The sequence below is a fragment of the Opisthocomus hoazin genome, chromosome 8 (genome assembly GCF_030867145.1).
Source record: "Opisthocomus hoazin isolate bOpiHoa1 chromosome 8, bOpiHoa1.hap1, whole genome shotgun sequence".
Taxonomy (NCBI): domain Eukaryota; kingdom Metazoa; phylum Chordata; class Aves; order Opisthocomiformes; family Opisthocomidae; genus Opisthocomus; species Opisthocomus hoazin.
The window spans coordinates 41076837-41100986 of NC_134421.1; the positions used below are offsets into that span (position 1 = coordinate 41076837).

The window sequence follows — 24150 nt, forward strand, 5'->3', positions numbered from 1 at the left end:
AAACATGCCTCGTAAGTGCTTGCATGGTGTTCCTCTGCAAACACGCTTTCCTTTGTTTACTGTATTTTTTTAAGCACATGAGTGCACAGACCACCCACAATATCAGGTAGCCTAGCATGGGAAAGGTGAGAGATGATGCTAGGATTGCTTCCTTACGTGCATATAAATGAATCTATCTGATCCACATATGCTAGTGAGCCACTGCTCATCCTCAGTCAGTTCATGTCCCTGTCAGGCTAACTTGTCCCCAGCTCTCCAGAAATCACGCAGATGAAAGAGCCAAGGCTGTGGTATAGGAATTACAGGACTGGAGAGTTAAAAAGGGATTTGCAAATCAAGTAGTAATGCCTGCCTTGGCTTAATTTAATTTATCATATTCTGCTGCCGCTCCTCCCCAAAGCAGCAAATCACTAGTGTACACAGAAGCAGTTACAGTGCGAGATACTACCTGATCTCTACTGTAGCATCTGGTTAAAAATACGCTCAGTATCCTTTGGGTTCTGACCTGCGTACACTGAAACAAAGATAGGGACGAGTTTACAGATGAACACAGGATCTGGCAGTGAGCACACTAAGTCATTTCTCTGCTCTCCTTCCGCACCTTATCAGTGACATTTCCCTAACAGCACAAGATGCAGCACCAGGCTCACTGCATTTCAACTCCCCAAGGAAACTCGCTCAGATCCTCCCAAGGATTACACTTTATCTGCCAAGCAACAGAGCAAAAAGTGAAAGCATCGGTTCATTTTGCACCTTGGTTGTTCACATCCACAGACACTCCAATTCAACAGCAGAGAAGATAACAGATAAAGGGAAGAATTTCTCTAGAATCTATTTAAAAATCCCCCTTTTGGGTTTGCTGATCATTTCAATAGCATTTACTACTACGCAACCTTAATGCAAGGAGTATTTTGAAAATGTGGTCGCTCTAAACGAGGCACAGCCTCTTTTTTTCTTACACACATGCAGCCCTTTAAATAATGTCTAATCCCCTTCGTAACACAACCTGCATTTCTTATTCCTTGGCACAGAAAAGCAGACACCGACCTCCTCCGCTCTCTCCATTTTACACTTTCAGATCACTTTGGCAATCCAGAGCTGGGGAGGGGGAGAGGGAGGAGACGAAAACATGCTGCTACACTTTTCCCTGTGCTATTGCTGTAAGAAAGCATGATGATGGGATTACAACTAACTGTGGAACTAAAGGGAAGTGTTCCACCTAGAGACCATCTTCACCAGGCAAGACAATGGGCAGATTACCTGCAAACAGACGCTCTTTCAGGACTGAATACGCCTCCTGGTTCTGTGGCAAAAAATGATGCAGAGGTATTGCCCCCAGTAGTAATTAACAATGTTAATCTTCTTCTTCCTCTCTATGGTGATAAAAAGAGTAATTTTTATATTTAATTAATGCAGAGGATCATTTTGGAAACTAGCTAATGAGGCTCTGATCACATTACCATGAAAATGTGCATTAACACCACAACTGAGGAGGCTGCTTCATGTGCAGAGAATCCACTTTGTAATTAGCCCACTGTGAAATGAATCACGTCAGGAGGAACTCGGAGGGAACCAGTCGGCAATGGGCACTTAGCTGCTGCTGTGCCAATAGACCACCAACACCGTAAGCCGTTTTTTCTCCTCCGCGCTGCCTGTCAGCAGCAGCGCAGTCCGAAACTGCAAGCGTTCAGCCTCCGTCAACGGCAATGTGTCAAAGCCAGGACAAATTACAGAGAGGGAGAGAACAGATGCTGAAAGGCACTAAACTTTAGTATGTGAAGGTCTGCTGTGCCAAGAGGAAAAAACAAACAAAAAGCTGCAAATCAAATACTGATTCAATAGGATCCGAGCAAAAATTATGGGCTATTATGGTAAGTGCTTGTTTCATCTTATCTTAAAGGAGCTGGGAACATGTTAGCAGCACACTGTTACACTGCTGCTCACACTGCTACAATGCTGAAAGAGACACCAAAATACCTAGATGGGATTAAGATCTTTGTCTAGTAGTAAACAGAAACAGTGCACACACAAGGAATGAACAAGCAGCACACCTCACCCATGGAAACCCTGTTGTACTCAGTACCTGTTTAAAGGTGACAAGCACGTTTCAGAATCATTTCATTTTTAATTAATTAACCTGAAAATTTAACATACTTCTTGGCCATCACAGACATGCCATAAAAACTTTGTTCCTTAACTTAGAAATACCTGAGATCACAGACCTAAAGCTTTCAGAGGCAGCAGTGCAATTTAGCTGAAATCAATCTTATTACCAAAGCCAAGGGCTCCCTTAAAACATCACCGATACGGTTCAGTGAGCCTGCTGCTATATGACTGACATCTTGGCAGAAGATGCAAAAAAATGTTAAAAGAATCCCACAGGAAGTCATCTGAAGGGGGAGTGGCAAACGAGCAGAAAACAACAGGCACCTAAAATACTAATAATTACCCCCCCCCCCAAACAACTTAGCTAGCAATTTTGCAAAGCAAAAAAAAAAAAATGCAAAAGAAAACAAAAGCATCTCTAGTTACTCTCTGAAAAAAACACATATTTTTTACTCTGGAGAAGCTGGTAATATCCTCTGCACTCACCTGTGAAACTTCATAGAGCAGTTTGTAGTGCTCCTCTCTCTTCTGAAAAGTGCACAGATTGCAGCCCATCCTACTAAGCAACACAAGAGCAAAGCCTCTAATTTCCCCAGCACTGAAAGGCAAATGCACTGACAGGGAATCACCCTCCAGACTTGACTACTGTTTTTCATCAGTCACTCCAGCCCCGACACACAGGCACACCACTGTTAGCTGGAAGCACAAGGCAGGGCAGTGTGTAGCAGCATGCTCTTCTTCCCTTTCCCTAACTATCTTACACTCACGTATACACACACAGAGTTTCGACTCAGTTCATGGCAACACTCCCCCTGTCTCTGCATCAGTGCACATGACTACACAGATTCTCACTCATGAATATTAATAGCCCCTCATTGATTATTTATGACAGAACGTGTTAGCGGGGAGGGGTGTCATAGCTGCTGCTTATGACAGATGAATATTCACTAATTAAGAAGCAAATGTACTGTGGTTAAACAAAATTCACTTGTGTCAATACCATCTCTGTTTATTAAGGTTAGAGGGACTAAGCCTTGCGTATTTCACCCACGCTTGCCTTAATTTTTACAGTAATCGTGAGGCTAATTCATGAATGGGGGTGGGAAAGGCACAAGTCAAGTCTTATGTTAGGTCTCCACCTTGTGCAATAGGGATCACGGAATACCTTTAAAATATTTGCAAGCATTTTAGGAGAGTGCTTGTGACACCTGAGCTTATGTTGCTAAAAACTTAAAGAAAAGAGAGAAAATTAACCCAGATGGATATACCGCTAGCTTCACCTTTGACACTGCCAAATTTAGCCAAAATTCCAGTGTACTCATAAAAGGCATAAGTCTATAACAACTCCTCGTATAAATCCAGTATATATCTAAATGTTGGTGTGCCTGATCTGATGCTTTTTACATATACACTCACACATTGTACTGTTTATTAAAAAATCTTGCATTCAAGTCTCTTCTGGCATGTAAAACAGTTAATAGTAATTATAGCCCCAATTTCTAAGAAACTCAACAGACATACCCTCTTGGACTCCTAGATATCAAACCTTTTATTGTAACACTCCAATTTACCATTTGTAAATTATATTTTAATGGCTTCACAATTCTCAATGTGTGTATAAAGGCAAGGATGCATTTAAAATTAAATCCACATGTAAAATGTTAAGGCCAATGGAAATCGCACTTAATTCCAGGCTGACATTAATTCCTATATTGTATATCATGTAATACATTGGTAGTTACACCAGATAAAAAGCCCAAGCCATGAGAAACCAAGACAGAAAATAAAAAAGTTGCTTTTGTTTTATGACTCCTTTCTCAGCAACTCTGTTAATCAAGAACTATGTCCTTGTTTCAAAGCATCTTTAACCTGGAGTGGATAGCAGGTGGGATCCAAAGCAGAAATAATTACTTGCAAACCAATGAAACCAGTTAGTTAAGATTGACACTGGGCCCTAAAGAGTTGTAATTACTAAGCACTGATGTACAGCTACTATTTTTTTTTTTTTGGGGGGGGGGGGGGTGCAGTTTCCTAAAAGTGCTTTGTCAAACTTTTAAAATCAATAACAGGAAATGATTCTAATGAGCACTAATTATTAACAAATTGGCTTTGCATCCAGCAGCACCTCAAACACCATCAACACCGGGTAGCAAGCAGATCAACAATCATGTGCTGCTTATCAGTCCTGCCCCTTGGGATGTAATAATCCGATTTTCTGGGCTTCAATTTTACCTAACAGCCGGGGTGAAAACCAAGCAGAGAAACCTACAGGAAAAAATGGACCATTACTGTGAACTCTGTACATTAGTAGAGTTTGCTAGAACCTCTATGTAAATTACAGATAGGTTGAGACTGAATCTTCATTAAATTTCATCTCCTTTAATAAATGAGCAGAGTCAGGAGGAATCAAATAATGACGATTAAGAGAGCTAGCTCTTCTCGTATCAGCTTCCAGCACTGTTCTGAAACATAACTTTAAGACTAATTTTTATTCGGAGGAAGAACCTGAGCAGTCAGGTTTGGTTCTGAACTTTCCCAAAGTCCAAGGGTTTCAAAGCCAAACCATGGAGGTGAGTTCATCATTGTTGGAAAGGATCAGGCTCTGTTCTCCTCCTCCACACTCCCATGAAATGCTGCTTGTGCTGAGAGGTTTAAACTCATGAAGCAAACATCAAGTCAATCTTTGAAGGTTTCTATATCGTGAGGTGCAGAAGGATTCTCAGATGTGTAAATTTTGAACTTAAGAAAGTCAGATCAATGAAGCAGACAACAGTCATGCAAGGACAACCATGCCATCTTTCGATGAAAGTATTCTTTCCTTCCACTGATGCAACTTCTTCCTCTGACACATACACAGACTGAAAGCTAAACTACATTAATAAAAGGAGACTTGATTTGCCCTGGTATATTTCTGATAGTGCTTTAAAATCAGTTCTTTAAAAAAAAGGGAAAACAATGGATATAGCACTACACAAATCCAGTTGTATTCGTACAAGAAACAAACAAACAACAGCAAAAAAACCTCAACAGACAAAATAAGCAATGGAAAACTACAGTTAATCTTTCAGCAGTTTCCCCTGACAGTCTCTTTTTTCATTGCTCTTCCTCTAGTTCTTTTGTTTCCTTCTCTGAAGCCGACATGGCTTCTCCATTCATTTATCAAGTGCCTGCCCTCTGCCCATACAGAAACTAAAAGGCTTCTGTCCTCTGCTTCTGCAGCCACTAATGGGCACAGTCTACAGGGCTGAATAGGTTTACTGGAGAAGCAAAAGTTTACTTCCGGGTTCTTGAGCTCATCTAAATATGCTGCTTTGATTTTACATATGGTCAAAATACCAAACTGTGCAGTACAGAATGACATTCAAGGCAAAACTCAATTGAACTAATTACTAAAATGAAATAGATGATGGGCTTTGGTCAGGTTGAATGTGATGCTGGGGAGAAAGCAATCTCTTTCTTTCCTTCCTTCTCTCTCTCCTCTCAGTCCCTCTCCAACATCAAATTCATAGCTAAAGGGACCAAAAAGGTACTAAAATATAATCATGTAATTATTATTCTACATGTAATTCAAAGACATTTGAATAATTCAATGCTTTTCTTGACTGTGGAGTTCTCCATGTTCATCACCTACTTTAATGTTACCATAAAGACTAAAATCATAATTTACAGTCAAACCAGGAATGCAATAATGCAAAGGGATGGAGTTTAATTTCAAGAGAGTTACAGCAAAATTTCTGTTAACATTTTCAAACAAGGTGCCCTTGTTTAGGTCCCCTAATTCATTTTAAGTATCTAGGAGATGACTTACACATTTGGTATATAGTTTCCTCACTGAGGTATAGAAGTGTCTAATTATAAGCACCCATGCTTGAAAGTTTATCATGGCAAAAAATTCAAGGCAATGACACTGCAAATTAAAGGCCACTCACTCCTTTATATCTTCTTTACCACACAGCTAAAAGACATATAATGAAATATAACATCATTTTAAGTGAGGACTGGAGTGAGGAGTTGTTGGTCCAAACTCCATGGTGAAACCCAGTGAGGCAAATGTGGAATTCTAAGTTTCCTTTGCATACCCTTGAATTCACACTCTCCTCCTGAATTTATTAACCCCACTGTATTTACTCTATAAATTTTGAAGAATTCCCAGAAATGTAGCTCACAGAATACCTGACTGCAAATCAAATGTGCTCCATAAGTGGAATCTCCCCATTAGGCTCAGATGCCTCCTGGAAGGTAGAGAGCCCCTACAACATCACATGACACAAGTCCAGTCTATTGATCTTTTTTTTCCACCCATGGTTAAATTGATACAGATCTATGGGATTCCTGTTCCAAAATGTAAATACATGTCTTGAGAGAAATGGAAAGCATGCACATGAGGAACCTTCTTTGCCACTTTGCTTACAACACAAGAACTACTTGTCCCTTTTGTTCTACACAGGGGAAAAAAACCCCAGCCATCAAATGAACTCCTGTTTATCTACCACTCCCATGTGAACGGGCTGGCCGGTACCACCCCTTTACCAGGTCTACTGGCCAAGCTTCAGACCACTCAGATAACTTTTTTCTCTTTTCTGTCTCCAAGTTTCACCCAGTATATTTTTTTTGAGGTTTTTACTCTGAGTGGCTTCCTTATCATTTCTTAAAATGCTGCCATAACCAATTACAGAAGTGTTGCAGAACACCAAATGATGCCTATGCTGAACTTTAAGGCCCAAGGATTACATAAAGATATCAAGTGGATGATGTAAGTTAAACTGAGAAAATTGGTCAATGCTGGCCCTAAGAGTCTTCTCTAAACTAAGGACTTCATTAACAGATTCTAGAAGAAGCTAGACTTTTTCTTGACTTTCTCTACGTCATCAGTTAACTATAAGGAAACTATCTGACACACTTTTACTGTTTTTTTAACCATGTGATCATGTGCGATCAGACTGACAGCTCTTTACTGCACTTGAGAGTTTCAACACTATGGAGTGTACAGAGTAGAATTACTCATAAATAAGCTTGAAAGGATTTGAAGGAAACAACAAAATTTTATTCAGGATGGCCAAACCTAAAATGGCTGAACAGAGTTTTGGAAAAAAACCTGATTGTAGATAAGTTGAGATATTAAGTTCCATGTCCATAAACATTAAATGATGCATTTAGGGAACACTGCTAAAATATCCAGAGTCATGGTCTCTAAAGTAGTTATTTCTACTCAGAAAATAGACCTGGAGTGGTGGATAGTTTCCTTGAACTACAGGTTCAATACTTAACCACAGTAAGATGTCAAGCAGAATGCAAGGAATTTTAGGAAAAGGCTGACAACAGAGCAGAAACTATCGTCGTGAAACTGCACAAAACCCCAGCAATACCCAGATTTGAATACAACCAGCAGTTCTGGTCCTTCCATCTCTAAATCATTTAATGGAAATGGAAGACCTATGAAGAATAGTTGAGAAACACAGATGGCGTAATAGCTCACTTTCCCTGCACCTTTCATCTTAATCTATAAATTTTTCCCTCATACGGAAGCAATTCCTTCTCACACTACACAAAGAAATAACCAGATAATACATTTAAAGCAACAAAAGCAAGTCTGGATTTTTTTTGCAAGTAATTTGACTGTGGAACTCATTACCAAACCTCACTGGAAGCAAAAAGCAGAAAAGGGTTCAGAAAGGTATTAGACAACTTTAGAACAGATAACTGTCGGTAGTGATCTGCCTGCTTAGGAAGCCCGTAATTCACCGACTCCTGGGAGCTATGAGAAAGAGAACAGCAGTGAAATTTCTCTCTATGCATCCCCTTGCTGATAGCTTCCCTGTGTTTTATTGTTGGCCTCTTCAGAAATCTAATACTGGCAATATGATCCTGTTGCTAATTCAATTCTAAAGCTCCAAATTTACCAGTTCTTGCACAAAAAGCTAGAACACGTACTAAACTTAAAGCTCCTTAGCTAATGTCAGCTGGTAATATGCCATATAGTCCAACTGCATTACAAGGCTTTATTAATAATTGTATGACGACTTTGGACTTCAATCATGTTTATAAAAGAATATTTTGTTATTGTCCTGACTAGTTTCAAAGCTTTTCAAGCTACATTTGCTAAAAAAAACCCACAATTTTTCCCCGCATCTGAAGATTACATCTGAGCTTTTTTTTTTTTTTACATCTGTGTAGGAAATAAAAAACATCTGGAACTGAGATATTACACGCCAAGTTCAGGCCCAGACCAAACAAAGGCAAATATCAATGAAACACCTCAATGAGAAACTCAGCTCACAGTACAAAACTCTAACTCAAATGGTGAAGCAGCAGGAACTGTTTCAGAGGATGAGAGCAGCGGTGAGGACTCCTTGGCTCTGTTCTTTCCTCTGATACCTGCATCATTAGAAAAGCTCTTCCTTTTTACATTCCAATAAAAGAAGTAACACCTGTCTTGCAAGAGTATTAATTCAATGAACCTTTTATGACTTTTCAAAGAATATATTGTGGAGAACTGTTACACCCATCCACGTTCTTCTGCTGAGGCCACCCTTGCAGTCTCCAGCACTCAAATGTATTTAAAATGCCATGTGTGGTTTCTTAATTAAAAGGTTTAAGTAATACTCACAGTGTGCCAATCAGAAAAAATTACTCATAACTTAAGAAAGTCCCTTGCTAAAAATGACAGTCACAGCAATCTGTAGGATTAGAAAAACTAAGCAAGAGATATACTTAGGCCAGGGTGATGGCTGACAATGTCTTCATCCCACAGTGGCTAAAATATACTAGCTAGAGGTAGATTAGACTATTTCCTTTTCGGTTGCCTTCCAGTTTAAGTACCATTGGTTGGACAAATCTACAAGAGTAGTTTTGGCACATCCAAGCATTTCAAGTGTGAGGTAAAGATGCTAAGAGTAGCCTGTCATGAATAATGCACTACCATTATAGAGACATATTTACCAATACATACACTTCACTGTTCACTTACAATTGAGAGTCTGGAAGAACTGTTGAGGGATACATGCAATATAATAGATTATTCTGTCTTGCCCCGTAGAAATGGCCTACTGTGCCCTAGAAAAACACCCCAGGATTAGGGAAGTTTTCATGGCCTTGAATGGATTTTCATGGTGTTGAAGCTCAACTGAACCAGACCATAAAAGCAGCTGATTTCCTCCTTTGCCAAAGCATAAAGATGTTCTAATAACTGTCAGAATTTCATGTTACTATAGTACAAAATAATTTTGCAACCCAGAAATGACCTAAGTCTTTAAAGGAGTAGTGAGGCAGAGGGGATTTGGTTGGTTTTGTGTAACTAATTATGACTTCATCACACTAAAATTAGTATGGTGATTGAATCTCAAATCTGGGTCCCAACACACACCTGGTAGAATGACGGATGTGGCAGTGGCACCACATGATGCTGCAGGAGGAACTATCCACAACGCGCCCATGTCTGACAGCTGGCTAGTTTGATTTAAAATTACAGTTTGAACTGAAATCAACTCTGTTTGTTGACAGTCATTAACTGACTACCATAAAAGCGCCATTAATTCTGTTGTAGTCAGCAAATGCTTTGTAATGATCTAAAACTAATGCGGCTCCCCCTCTGACAAAATCCCCACAGCGTCAAAGGTTTACTTTATACACTGTTTGGGCTTTCTAAAGCTTAAAATCACTGCCAGTGCACCTGCTTTCTAGAAGATCATTAGGTAAAAATCCCAGTGAAGCCCAATCAACCTGGCTTTAGTTACCTTACCGTCTGCTGTAGAAGAAAATTAATGTTATTAGAAGTGTCTTTCTCCGAAAATTGCTGGTGTTTGGTTACCGTGCCAGCTGTCTGGGAGGTGCACGGGTCTGCTGGATGCGGACTCGGCTGGCTGCCTGGGCAGAGCCTGGTCCCAGCCCTGTGCTGGCGCTGCCAGGACCCTGTGCCAGCTTCCCTGCCAGCACTGGGGCAACCTGAGCCCCCCTAGAGCACCAGACCTCAGCCTTGCCAGCACGTCACCCCCAGGCCCCAGCTCCCTGCAACGCTCACCCAGACTATTGCAAAACAGCAACGCCAGGTCTGAACTCCAGCATGAGCAGTTAGGAAGAAAAACAATAGAAAAGAGTGAAAAAACTCTCACAGAACCACACGGATGGACAAAAATGAAATCTGATTAACAATGCCTCTTTTTCTTCTATTTTGATGTCCCGTGGAAAAGAAATTAGCATAGCAAATCCTGCTTTATCTCTGAACGAAATTTCAGATCCTTAGTCTGAAACCTCCTCTTTCTTCCTGGAACAAAAAGCCAAACCCCAGAGCCTGGCGGCTTCAGAGGGGAGATCTATCACACGCCAGCAATTTCTGGGAGTGGACGCCCACCTCGCCCTCGCTGCCCAACCGCAAAGACACCTCTGCCGCACAGCCTCAGCCCCCGCGTTCCCCCTCAGTGTTCCTGTGGCATGCCAGGATGGCTGGTTTCTCTGAGCCCTCTGGACAGGGGCATTAAAAACACCTATTGACTATAGCTTCCTAAAATAGCCAAAGGACAATGTATACTAGAGGAAAAGCATGCAATCACATTACAGTCAAAGAACATTGCAAATTAAAGTGGAGCACTTAACCAGTATTGGGCATAAAAAACATCTGAAACCCCACAAACACCGAAATCACTTAAATCTTCAGGTGGAAAGCATGAATTGTAGAGGCGTGGGTCTCGTTTACTTTACCAAGACTGAAGCAGTTAAACCCCCAGCATGTTCTGAAGATGAACCCCTTAGCACCCTTCTTCACCGGTAAGTACTAACAGATGAAATACTAGCCATACAAGTGCAATTCATGTGGAATGAAAATTCTTCCCAATTAAACTTTCGCACAGTGAAAATACTATCTCCCTGAAGTTTTGCATTTTGGATCTCAAAATATGCTCATCTTGAAACACACACTTGAGCTCCCTAGTGTATTGTGGTTGTCAATATCAGTCATAAATAAAGATAAAGCAGAGTCTAGAACAGAGGAATATGATGAGAAATGAAACGGAAATCTCCTGCTCAAAGAATCTCTCCATTGATGTTCTCTCCAGTCTTAGAGCTTGGAAAAGGATGATCTTTAAAGGTCCCTTCCAACCCAAACCATTCTGTGATTCTGTGATTTATCTGAATGCATTTACTTACTAGGAAATGTCCACCCTGCTTTGTCCAACAGTGCAGTGAATGCCCTTGGTACTGTTACACTTTATCAAAAGCAAATAATGTTAATTCTTAAAAATAATAATGAAATAAAATTACATCCTTGCAGGACAGATCTTTTAGGAGGTATTGTTTGGAGTTCTCTATCTCAAAAAGTTCAAGGCCACTTGCATAACCTTTCTCAGCTCCTCCAGTAAACCAGATCCTGTAGTGATATTTGTAAGAGTTTAAAGATGCTCACTGATAGACACATACCCTCCCCCACCTAGCCCACCCAGACCAAAGCACTCTGCCGTAATACAAACAGGGATAAACCTGATCTCATCAACTCCACAGACAAATTTCAGTACTACTAATTCATTTAACCTCAAAAGCAAAACAACGGACTTCAGGCCAGGTAGGTATCTCCTGTGGCTATATCTGTCCACATTTCTCCTTGTCCATCAGAAGTCAGCCCCCAGATTTTCAACTCGTCGTCTTCAGAGAGGAGAGAAAGATGCTCTCATTTACCACAGGGGAGGAAGTGACATCTGTGAAAAATGAATTTACTTATCAGGCTTCAAACTTTAGGCGGTATGTATGTGAGCGTGCACACTGGAGGGAAAAGCAGCCCATTTCCAGAACTCGCTTGTGTTTCATTTTTACAGAATTACACTTCTCGTCTTATGAAACAGAAAGATCTTTTAGTAGAAGGGGAAATATTTAACCTTCTCAAAGTCAATGCTTCTCTGTGATTGCCCCTGTAGAGATATGAAACAAATCATAGGAAAAAATAAAAAAAAAAGAAAAAAAATCAAGGAGAAAAATGGATTGGGGGTGTGTGTGTGTGTGTTTTTCTGCAAGACCTTCACATCTAGCCTGAATCTCTTTCATTTCTATTCAGTTCTTGTGCAGGACACTAGGATTATATGTATCAACTTAATTCAGTGATAAGAAAATCCTTACTATAAATCCTACCATGTGGGACGAATCTGTCAAGATCTTGATTATCAAAACAAATGAACAGACAGTAAAATGTGACATACATAGCATACACTTTACATGACAAATTAGCCCTTGTGCAACTGACAGACATACTGTAAAGGGATGTTAAGGTTGCTATGGCAAACAATGCCTTTGTTCCCCCAGCTCCTGAATCACAAAGTCTTCTGAAAGAGTCATTGACTTCTAGCAAAAGACAGCAAATTTTCTATGGTTAAACACTACCTGCATGTCACAAGATACATTTCTCTGTCCCACTGGTGTTCCCTTCAAAAGTTACTGCCTTCACGGGTGACCTCGCCATGTCACTGTAGTGACTATCCAGAAGCTGTAAGGTTGTTCTCTTCCCCTTCAACAGACACATTATGGATTTACTGTAACGCTCCAGGGATCCAAATAGTGACGGTCAAATAAATTAGGAAACATACTTTACCACGTAGTGAGCAACAACATTGTCAGCTCAAAAGAGAGAGAGAGAGTCCCGTCTCAAGCTAGACATATGAACTAAAAATTCAAGTATTTCAGCTACCCAAAAGTTTGGATGCTACGCATCCCTCATGACTGGGTTACCATGTAACAACACAGTTTTTTAAGAAACATTCCCACTTTACTTTGGAATAAAAATCATGGGAAAAACTCCATGATATCAGCAAAAATAGTGTTTGGAACTCCTAAGCCAAAAAATCAGTGACACATTTAAAGCAATGGAGCAAACCCCAATGAGAATTTAGTAAAGCATCCTTAACAACATCCTTCTGTCAACAAGACATAAGCATGCACCTAAGAGCTCTCCTACACAAAGACCAAAACACTAGAAGGAGTAAAAGGTGTGGGTACATTCCTGATGTAAGGTATTCAGAACTTAAATCTGGATGGGCTCATCCTCACTGCAAAAAATACACGAGTCTTTTACAATAATTCTGACAACTTCACTGATTACTCCCCCTGGAAACCTGTCTGAAATTCAAATTAAATTAGCTTCTCCTGACTTTCTTAGCGAAACTCATAAACATAGCTGTGCTCTTGTTGACCTCAAAGCAAGGCACCAGCTGACCACAAAATCTCATTTAGCTGTTAATTTCTCTCATTACAGTGTGTAGTCTTTCTTTTAAGTTATGAGAGATACGTATATTGATCACCAGGTGACAGGGCACAGATACAGCTATGACCACTTCAAAATCACCATGTTAATTGCTGAGGTTTCCATACATCTAGCAAGAAATGCCAAAGTTGCTTGTGTCATCTTTGAACTTCCTACTATAGTTCATCATATAAACACTTCACAAAAGGTCACAGTTTAACTCAATTCATCATTTAGGTGCTTTTCTGAACACATGCTATCCTAATGGCAAGTTAAGTGATAAAGTACAGATGAGAAGGAAAGATCTTGAAAATCTATCGTTCTCAGCTAGTTTGCCTAAACCCTTTCTGTACTGTTGGTGAAGAGGAGACTGATTTACATAAAGGTCTATTTTCTGTTTGAAAATACTTTTTATTCATTCAGGCACAAGCAGAAGAGCAAACAGTTCTGAGCAAGTAAAACAGTTATTTAAAAATCATTAAATTTAACTCGTACCAAAAAAATCTACATGTCAGTAAAGTATTTACATAACAACAGAGGTCAAATTTCATACAGAATTTTTCATACAGAGATATCAGAGTACCTCACAAAGTCAGGTAAAGTTATCACAATTTTACGAATGTGTGAATAGCACAAAAATCTAGCTATGCAGAATACTGAAATATGACAAATAACGTTCAAAATTCAGCACCAGCGTGAAAAGCCCCAAGAAGCTCTGCGGTGAAGGAGCCACCCAGCAGCAAGCAGGTGATGGCAGAGCCTTAACACACCTGAGGATGGCATCTAACGAATTTCAGCAACTGTTTGGGTTAACAAAAACATTCTGAGATCTTTGTATACCTTACAAAGAAACAAAAATAGTATGACATTAAACCCAATTTTAACCAAAAAACTCTTTGAAGGTATCTCTTAGAACAAACCGCAAAGAACACACCGAACAAAATTGGAACTAGCTTCCAGTTGGCAACACAAACTCGTGCGGTTTTATCTCATTTTCTCCTCTCCTTCCTTTACTATATGGTGAGATTTTACTTTTGCATATCCTGCTCTGTATTTTCTTGTTTTCTGTGCCCTGCCACAACTCTGCATTTATATCCCCATTCATCCATTCGTGACTCCAAACAGGCCCCTGCTGCTGTCCACTGCTTTTGTCCATCACGCCCTGCTCCTCCCCAGCTCTTCTCTACCCTATTTCCCTTCACCTTTGGCTTCAAAATTTCCTCAGCATTCTCCCTCCTGTGCATCCTCCCGAGAGCTGAACTCTAAAGCAACCCCTCTCGCTGGGCAGAAGGCCGTGGAGGAGACCTCCTCAGACCATGCCCCACGGCTGGCATGCAAGAGAGCCTGCCAAAGCCTCTGGAGCAGGCTGTGGGCTCAGCCGCGCTCGCCAGGGCTGCTCCCCAGGACAGTCCCAACTCGGCTGTTAAAGTAAGCAACAGCTGCATGCCTGCTTTCCTGCACTCAGCAAAATAAACCAGGATGGCTGGGTCGCAGGTTTAATTGATTTTTTTTGTCTTTCACTCTGCTTCAGAAGTCAGTCTGATCAATGCTATTTCACACTCTCTGGTGCAAGCTTTACTGATCTAACCCCTGACTAAAAATAGATTCATCAAAGCAGCACCAGGGGAGGCAATATTTATCCCCTGCAACACACAGGGAATGTCACGTTACAACTTCCTCCTGGCTTTCCTCTTCTATTAGGAGAGGCGGGGAAGGAGGACTCGCACGGCTGAACCGAGCGCCAGCACTGCAAACTGATGTTGTGCATTTATCCACTCGTATTAAGTATGGAAAAGGCAGTCACAGTTCGTGCTCCCTTGGCGCTCCTGCAAATTCTCATCCTTTCCATCTTCCAGTGGGTGACAGAAAATAGCAGTTACTGACAAATGCTGGGGGAAAGCACAAGACCTAACCAATAAATAATAAATGCATCCATATCTCTACAAATCCTTCCTTCAAGCCCACACAAAGTAAATACAAGAGTCCCCATAGGAAGTCATGGAAGCTGCCAATTCCATTCATAAAGGCAAATAAATGAACTTTCGTACTGCTTCTCTGCATTTCTTTAACAATCTGAGTAAAAGTTGCCAACTAATAACACAGCAGAACATGTGCATTCACCCACAAACGACAGCCTTTCCTTTGCCAAACACCCCAGTGTGAAGGGAGGTAACCGGAGAGGCCATGAGAGCATTGCCCCTGCTGTGGACACACACGAGGTACCCAGCAGCCATGCACATGAAGAAATAGGGCTTTGTCATTTTGTCACACAGGTGAGAAGATTATTTCCTATACAAAACTGATAGCTAGACAGATTGCTATGTGGACATGGTGTGAAAAGTCACTTGTGCCACTTCAAGCACATACTTGTTCCCTCTCCAGCCATCTGCTCTTATTCCTTCTTAGCTTGTTATCTTGATGTAATTTTCTCACGGACAGTGTCTCAGTTCTCTTCAGTGGTGGGTCTAACCATATCTAACCCCTTTGGTGCCTTCTCCAAATCTTCCAGATTGTTTTTCCACATGGAATCAAAAAATCCCCCTGAAAGGTTGAGCCACGTCACAGCTTGACTATTGTCAATTCTGCCTGCTGTTGATCGAATATTTCCATTTTGATAAGTTTTACAGAGATAATCGATTTTAATCGCTTCCCATTCAAGGTGCACACCTTCATCACCAGAGAGTCAGACATGAAAAGCTCATCTGTCACTCTCTCAATAATTCTTCCACTTGCATCTCTCTACCGCTATTTATGAAGCTCTATAATTTTGGGATAACTATTCTATTTCTTCTATGTCAAACTGCTTCTGGGATCTCACTCACACATCTCCCTGAATTTATTTCCTCCAGGGAGTCCTTCTTCATCAGGTCCCTCATAATAAAATCTCAACTCCTCTTCTGCCTGAACTGAGTTCTGGGTTTCTCCACAGCTGGGCTGTGACATCTTCAGCTCCGGCACCCTCCTGAACCTCTGTCTTATTCTCTGAACCCAGTATGTTGCAGAACATCAACAGAATAGGTTTCTTCTCCCACTTCTGAACAGATCTATTCCAGGAAATTATTTTTTCCAAACCTGACATAACACAGGAATCCAAGCCACTCTAAACTTAAACTGCAAGTGGATGAATGTAATACACCCTGCTTCTGAGACTTAATTAACACAACTCCGAACCAGGAATTAGGACTTGCAAGTATTTCTGCTGATTTGGCCAACTGAAAACATTTTACACAGAAAGCACGCACTGAGCCTGTAATTGTATGTGCTGTAATCAAACAAGTATTCAAAAGCTGCAGAAGCAAATGCTTACCTCAAGAAACCACAGCAGGGCATCAGATAACGAAGAGCCTGAAGTCACCACCTTGGAAGCTCTCAGTTTGACCTTTGGGCACAAAACAAGAAGGACTGCAGTGCCTTCTCATTTCCCACGCTAACACCTAAGGTACCACTTCACATGACTACTGCAAAGTGAACCATGAACTTCCCTTCAAAAAGCACATCATTTTTGCAGAAAACCATAATTACTGACCTGAGTATTCACCACATTCCCCAGCACAAACAAGTCTGTTCTCAAAGCTTCAGCCCATGGCCCTGCATGCATCTGCCCTGCCCTGTCTGCTAATTGGACCTAAAACGTGCTGCAACTGTCAGCTGGAAAAGAGCTACCTTATCTTTGTGCTCCAAAAGGATTTTTAAAAGGAAACAGAAATTCCTGTTGTGAATTACGAGAATGAGCATCTTTCAAATAATGTTAATAGAGTGATAAGAATTACCTTTTCTTCACGCCTGCAATACCCCAATCAGCAAGGACTCCTCCTCTCTCCCCAAGCCTCAATTTAATACATTTTTTCTTTACAGTATTACTTTCCAGAGATATATAAGCACATTTTTTCAAAAGAGCTAAACATTGCCAAAGTAATTACTAAATACATCTTTCCCTGCATAGCCAACCAGGGCTCAGTTATGAAAACTTGTGCTATTAATAAATGACACATTGCAGTAAACTAATTGTATGTAAAGTCAACGGGTGCATGTTTCAGAATTTTAATTACTGTTCCGTGATTGCTTTATATTCAATACATAACATGCAGGTAACACAGCCTTTATGATGATAAGCAGTTTAATTAGAAAGCAAAGATAAGAAAAAAATGCCTTTAAGTTACTGAATTTGTTCATGCTGGCCATGTGATAAGTTGAGTACGTAGTTCCCCTCGGTATTTTAAAGTATGAAATGCTAATTCTACCTAAACCTTTGTTTCCTCACACTATAAGAACTACTTTATATGCCATTTGCTTCTCTCCCTTATGGGTGTCAACAGCATCATTTAATTAGATCACGAACCTCAACCTGTCTTTAATCTTTGAGCAGGTCCACGCAAGCAAGCAGTGCCCCACGCTCCATGGTTGGCACGAGACTCCCAGCGAGCCGAGGCAAGCCTGGGCTGCACGCTGGCAGCGGCATGCTTACCCTTTCAGCAAACTGTCTCGGAGGATGGCCATTGATTTCCTAGTTATTATGAACATGAAATTATTGAATGACAGATGATAGAGTGTTAGGTCCTACAAGTATTTTCCCAAATGGGTTATCTAGCCGGTGTTGCCGTGGCAACGAGGCTGTTTGACAGCGCTTATGACAAAGAAGTCTTTGCTCAGAATTCAGCTACAAAATAGCTCCTTGCTTCCTACCTTATACTCCCTGGCCCATCCAGCATCTCCTCAACGCCTCCCCGGACCGTGCCTCCAGCCAGCTGCTCCAGCATCAACTAGGTTCTGGCACCACTGCCAGCCATCAGCCCGCCGGGAGAGCACCCTGCCCGTGGTGGGGCATGATGCTTTTGCCCAAGACAACGCTGATCCCCATAAGATAAACAAAGGTCTGACAGTGCGCAATCCATGGGGACTGCAAGTTCTGCATCAAGAGACAGAACTGAAAGCCTAGGAGGAACCACACTCACAAATCAGCCATAGCCTTGCACAGCTAAACGTTAAATAATTTCTTGCCAATGTGTCACTTCTGTTGTAGGGATACAGCAAAGTTCTCCTTTGTCTTTTTTTTGTTAAATTGTAATAAATTAAGGTTTGGTACAGAATGGTTTCTTCATTTCTGAGTAGCTTCACAGTCCAAAGGATGGTGATGCTCACTCCCCCCTTCCCCAGAGTGGCACACATGCCCCTGCACCACGGCGTCCTCCTTGCCAGGGAGGAATTCACAAGCAATGCTCTCTAAGGAGTGTAGAACCACCACTCCACATCAAAACACAGCAGGAATATTGCAAAGGCTTAGATCAAACAAAAAGCAAAGCACAGAAAAGAGTTACACCTCTAGAATTCCTGCTTAAGCTTTTCTTTCAATTATAGTCCTTCTTCACCTCCAAGTCATGACTTTTGGTTTTTTTGTAAGTCCTTTTTCTACTAGCAGGACATAGCCCGAATAGCTTAAAATAAAACTCATTTACCCACCTTCTTCCAAGTGCTATCACATTTGCTCAACTTTCCTGATCATTCTAGAAAACACCTCTCTTCTGACCTTCCTTCTCCCAAAGAAAGCTGCTTCAATCAAAAAAAAGAATTAGATGTGCATCCAAAATTAAGGGCAATAATAGGTTATTTCACTTAAGCTGATTCGCCCACATTTTAATTCACTGGCCAGTTTTTCAGAAAGATGGTGACAGAAGAGAGATTCACTGAAGGACAGCCTAAGAAGCTCTGGCTGGTTGTAGCAAGGTACCACAAAGCTGCAGCCAGGAAGGCTCATGTGTGTGAGTTTTGCTGCCCAGATTGGTAACTGCTCTTCACCGTACACAGTTGCCACCTTTCTTCACCCTGTGCAGTCCACGATAGATTTTGATGTAGGTCATTCCCATGCTGAGTGGAGATGAGCAGCATCTCGACTGCCATCGTTTGAGTTGCAATGCGTGGATGGGAAAAGGGTTATGAAATGTCACTGTATTTTCAACATGAATCAAGTTATCACAGATGAAGGTGGAGAAGTACACCTGGGAAAGGTGGAAGAAGGCCCCATTGTGAAAATATAAGTTAAAAATGTGCCCATATATTCCCTGGTATCTTTACCAAGTGAGAATTTTTTCCTCCATTCTCGAGTAAAAATCTATCCCAAAAGGTGTGATCTACGTCAAGATGGAAAAGCACACAAAATAAAAACTTTTAAAGCACACAGCGTTAATGGGAGCAACTAATGACCAGATCCCCAGGAGAAACTGAGGACTAGGAATGGAGTGAGAAAATTGAGATAAGTTTCTGCGATGAAGCTTAAATGCTCGGTCTGTACCAAGTATCTTGTTTCTGGCCAGAAATATTTTAGGTCTTAAAATATTTTTAAGTTCATTAAAAAAAAATATTCCTTGGTACAGCCACATCTGCTGGTAACAGCATTTTTATAGGACAGCTTCAATTAGAGTTGGCTCTTGATGAGCCTCGTCAAGGCTGTGCTGCATGAAGCAATAAACAAGGCACTGAAAGCACATGGAGAGCTGCAGCTTCATGCTGCCACCAGCCCCCACTGTCATATTTCCTCTCCTCTCATCCCCTCCTAGCATAAGCAAAGCTGTAAATGTTTTAGGGCTGTGTGATAGTCCCTGAGAAAAACACGGAGCATATGTAGTGTATTTTCACATGGAAAAAAAAAAAATGGAGATCCTAATTTCTAAAGTGTGCCTGCTGTCCAAAGTATACCCTTGACGCTAACTCGGCTGTGATGCAAATCACTTTACACAGATTACTGAGTCACAGATGATACCAAGGTACCATCAGAAGGGTATTAGTCAAGAATTTCTCATGTAGTCCAATTACATGTTTTCTATATAATTCCCTGACTACCCACTAAAATTTTGCTGATATTAGCCCATCCAAAAGGCATTTCAGGGACCAGGAGCACAGATAATATCCATTACAAAACCATTCTGTGGTTTCTGTCAAATCTAAGTTAAATGCACAATAGGGACTGGAAAGCTGCTACAAAACTGCAGATTCAGGATCTGTACAAAACAAAGACACTTTGTCAACGCACTCTTCTTTTTAACAGGAGAGACATTCAAATATGTGAAGACCGAGCTGAAAAGGATGTGTCTAATTGCATGATACTGCATCACCTCTGAGCACCACTGTGATGGAACTTGAGGACCTGCCTGGCCCATAGACATAACTGATATCACCTGGGTTTTCTCAAATTTCTCATGCAAATACAAAATCAGTATCAAATGCACGGAATTTTTAATTAGAAGAAAAGGCAACAAATTATTTTGCAAAATCCTCTCCCCGCCTCTCTTCCCAAGCAGATTTTCAAAGCATGTCCCTTCTGAAGACATCTAAATGGCTAAATGCTTCAAGGCACAGGTAACGGCTACAAAGCCCTTCACCTGCAGGTCACGGGTTTGAATTCAACCCCAGTGGTAGTGACTGAACATTATTATGATGAAACAGCTGTTCAGTGGTCTATCTGAAACAAGCTGGTAGTTTCAGTCCAGTTCCTACTGGGCAGGTGTTTGCATCATTACTATCACACCACTTCATTCAATAACCTTGTTGGCAGTGTCAGCAAAGAGGCCAAGGACAGAGAGGACACGGGGACTGAGTACATTCTCCTGAATGAGAATCAAAAGAGCTTTGGCTACTTTAGGATTGACGTATAGTGATGAGTAACAGAGAGAAACACGAGTTATCACTGATTTCACTGAACTTGTTCTAGACACAAATTAGGAGTTCTCCATCTTATTGTAAGCATTTCAGCCAACTATTTCTTAAAAATTTAAATTCTTCTTAAGAATTTTTTATTTCACATGAATTCTCATATCATGTAAAATGACCTGACAGACTTCAAGGTGGAAGCAAGTCCTCAGAAAGAGTTGAAGAGACCAATATTTGGAGGGTGGGGCATTTGTTTTGTTTCTTGTACTGTCTTTATACACTGTTTGCCAAAAGAAAGAACTCAAAATGTGGTTAAAGAAAAAAATAATTGGAAAAGAGCAAAAACTGAGAAGCCTTGGTATAAGCGTATTTCTTATTTGTGGGATCTCCAGCGCAACAGTCATTGCTTTATTGAGTTATGCTACTAAAATTGTCTAAGAGGGGCATGAACAAAACTTCATGTAATGAATTGACCTAAGTATGAGCTTTAACCACAACCAGTGTAGACACCTCACAGTCAGTGTCTCAGAAAGCAGGGGATCAGCTCCAGCATTTTCAGCCACAATTAAACAACTGTGGTGTGGCAGGCTGCTCATCAGGGTATCCTGATGGAAAACCCGTTCAAACATTTGCAGACTCTTATGACATTTGCCCTTTGCATTCATGTAGTAGGGAGTACGCTGCTTCTGTCTCGATAAGCACCTTCTTGGTCCACTCGTGTTAAATGAAGCATCAAGGATATTACTGGAGCTGGCTGGATACTCACCAACTATCCCCGCCTGGCAAAGTTTTTAGAGTAAGGTTTTCAAGGATTTGAAAGAAAATAGTAACTTCATTACGCTCTGTCAAGTTAGTAGAGACAAAATGTATGAAGAACAGCTTTCAAAAGAGAGACTCAGTGTGCTCCTGAAGGTGTAAGTGGAAAAAAAAATTACACTGCTATGTTGGAAAAACGGGTGCTACAGAATACCCCTTTTTCACTTCACTGAAAGTCACTTAAAGTGATCTCATTTGATGACGACAGTGAAAAGCGAATGAAAAACATGAAAAGCTACTTCTCTCAAACTCTTCCAGTTTAAAATCCTGGATACAGTCTTAGTACAGTGCAATACTCTACAAACACACTTGTTTAAAGATAACACTAGCTAAGTTTATTTTGCTATGGGCAATCCCAGCAAGCTTTGAAAACAAAAAGAATACATCTGCTCACCAGGCAGATTTTTCCTATAACACAAACAGCAAATTCAATCTGCTGTTAAAAAAATTACTCCATTCTAAAAGCAATTAGGAAGGGCATTTTCCCCCCAGCTTGACTTGTCAATCCTATTAGACCAAATTCTAATTAAGGGTGGAAATGTGGCTATTTTATCTGCCAAATGAAAATAATTTAGTGCAAGTTAATGAGGACTGGCTTATAACTGATTAGTCATTTTGATTTTGGCCCGTTACAGTGGTAGAAATTACCTCCGAAAGACATAGTAGGATCAGCAGTCATTTTCATACATTTGATACACAAACAGAGGTTTCCTTTATGACCAATTTAGGCATGAAAACATCTGAAAACAGGAACAACATAGGTGCAAGAGCTTACAGCTAGACTGGAAAATATAAACTACTCTGAAGAATAATAATATTCAAACTATTAAGACTTGGCAGTCTTTTCTCCGCAACATGCTTGCAACAAGTAGACTTGGACTAAAAAAGGCCAAATATCGCTATGAGAGAGGGGAGACCAATCTCACAAATTGTCACTCGCATGAGCAGCTTCCCCTCACCATGCTACGGTGTCACACAGGAGTGCCGAAATGAAGATTTACAAAATCAAGTTTATACCTGTCATCAGGTACATTTTTCTGAAACTAAGCTCACTACAATGTGTAATGGCAAATGCTGCACAAGAATAACAAAACCTATTCGTCCTTCACAAGCGGGCGAGGAGCCACTCAGATGGTTCAGAAGGCACCCCAGGGCAGTTTGCATTCCATGCGCCAGGACATGGAAAAGCACACACCAAAAATGCCTTAAAACAGGTCATCATACATCTCGTTTACTTCTTACATTCTGGATGACTACGCAGTTGTGTAGGTGTTTGCATTTCTCAGTAATCATTTAAAAGCGTTCAATACTTTCATAACAACTGATATGTTCTACTTCTGTGGCACCTCACCTGGCTGTGACAGCCATTCAGAAACTGAGTGATGACATTTCATTTTCAACACTTTGTGTAAAGATGAAAAGAATGTCAAAATGACATTCTAAAGCCAGATCACTGGATGCCTGAAAACTCATCTCATTTTCTCATATGGACACATGTACCCAAATGATTAACAGGCTTCAGAAACATAAACTAAAAACAATTAAGTCAAGATTGAACCAATCAACTCACTACCTCAAGCAACCAGACTTGTGACTGATTTCATTCACATGAAGCAGATGTGTCTTTTCACATACTTGCCACCATTGCAGCAAAATTATATGAAGTAGCTCTTCTACTTCAGCTGGAAAAGCCCCAAAGACAGTAACATGGTTTATTGCTAATGTCAACCACTAACGAGACATTACTTAGCTGATATTCTTCACACTTGAATAATTTTATCTTGGTATTGTGACTTGAAGTAGATGACCTCCTCCAGAATCCAAAACAAAACCTGGAGAATAGAGGCACTAAAAAAGAATCTCCTTTTGGATACCAGAAAGCTAATCTTTGCAAGAAGTCGGGGAACTTCTAGGTTCAGAAACATACTCTAATTTTCTGAAGTACCTGATCAGTTCCTCCTGAACTTTAAACATATCTCCAAGCACTTAAATGTCTTTAAAATCAGACCACAACAATTGATTGCTTAAAAAATACAATGGTAACTCAGTAAACAACATTGCAATGCTTCTTCAGGCTGACAATTTATATTCTGTCTGAAACAAATCAGCGTTTGCTCGTCCCCTCTCTGCAATGATTTAAGGCAGCTGCTGTATTGATATTTTATAATATTTAGACTTGACATTGAAAAACACACAGTCTGAACTTATTGACACTGTGGCACATGACGCCTAATTTAAAGCAAGTCACATTGACAAAAGGAGTTTGTTTGGCTCTGCATTGTACATTTTTATATTCACCTACATTTCTAGTTTACAAGGGAGCCTCAGTCATCAGGGAAAATTAATGAGGAGGTAAGAGAATCAGAAAAAAC

The 24150-nt window shown here is 40.6% G+C and overlaps 1 protein-coding gene across 2 annotated transcripts in view; it reads right to left on the minus strand.

Annotated features, from left to right (window-relative positions):
• Positions 1-24150, minus strand: part of PDZRN4 (PDZ domain containing ring finger 4) — a 253616-nt gene that overhangs the window by 106902 nt on the left and 122564 nt on the right. Inside the window, exon 1 of one of the 2 annotated variants that reach the window (XM_009943416.2) lies at positions 2593-2838. The exons of the other annotated variant lie outside the window; for it this stretch is intronic. Within the exon in view, the coding sequence (XP_009941718.1) occupies positions 2593-2661 (69 nt within the window). The 5' untranslated portion in view covers positions 2662-2838. Of the gene's footprint in view, positions 1-2592; positions 2839-24150 lie in introns of those variants that run through there. 2 annotated transcript variants of the gene reach the window in all.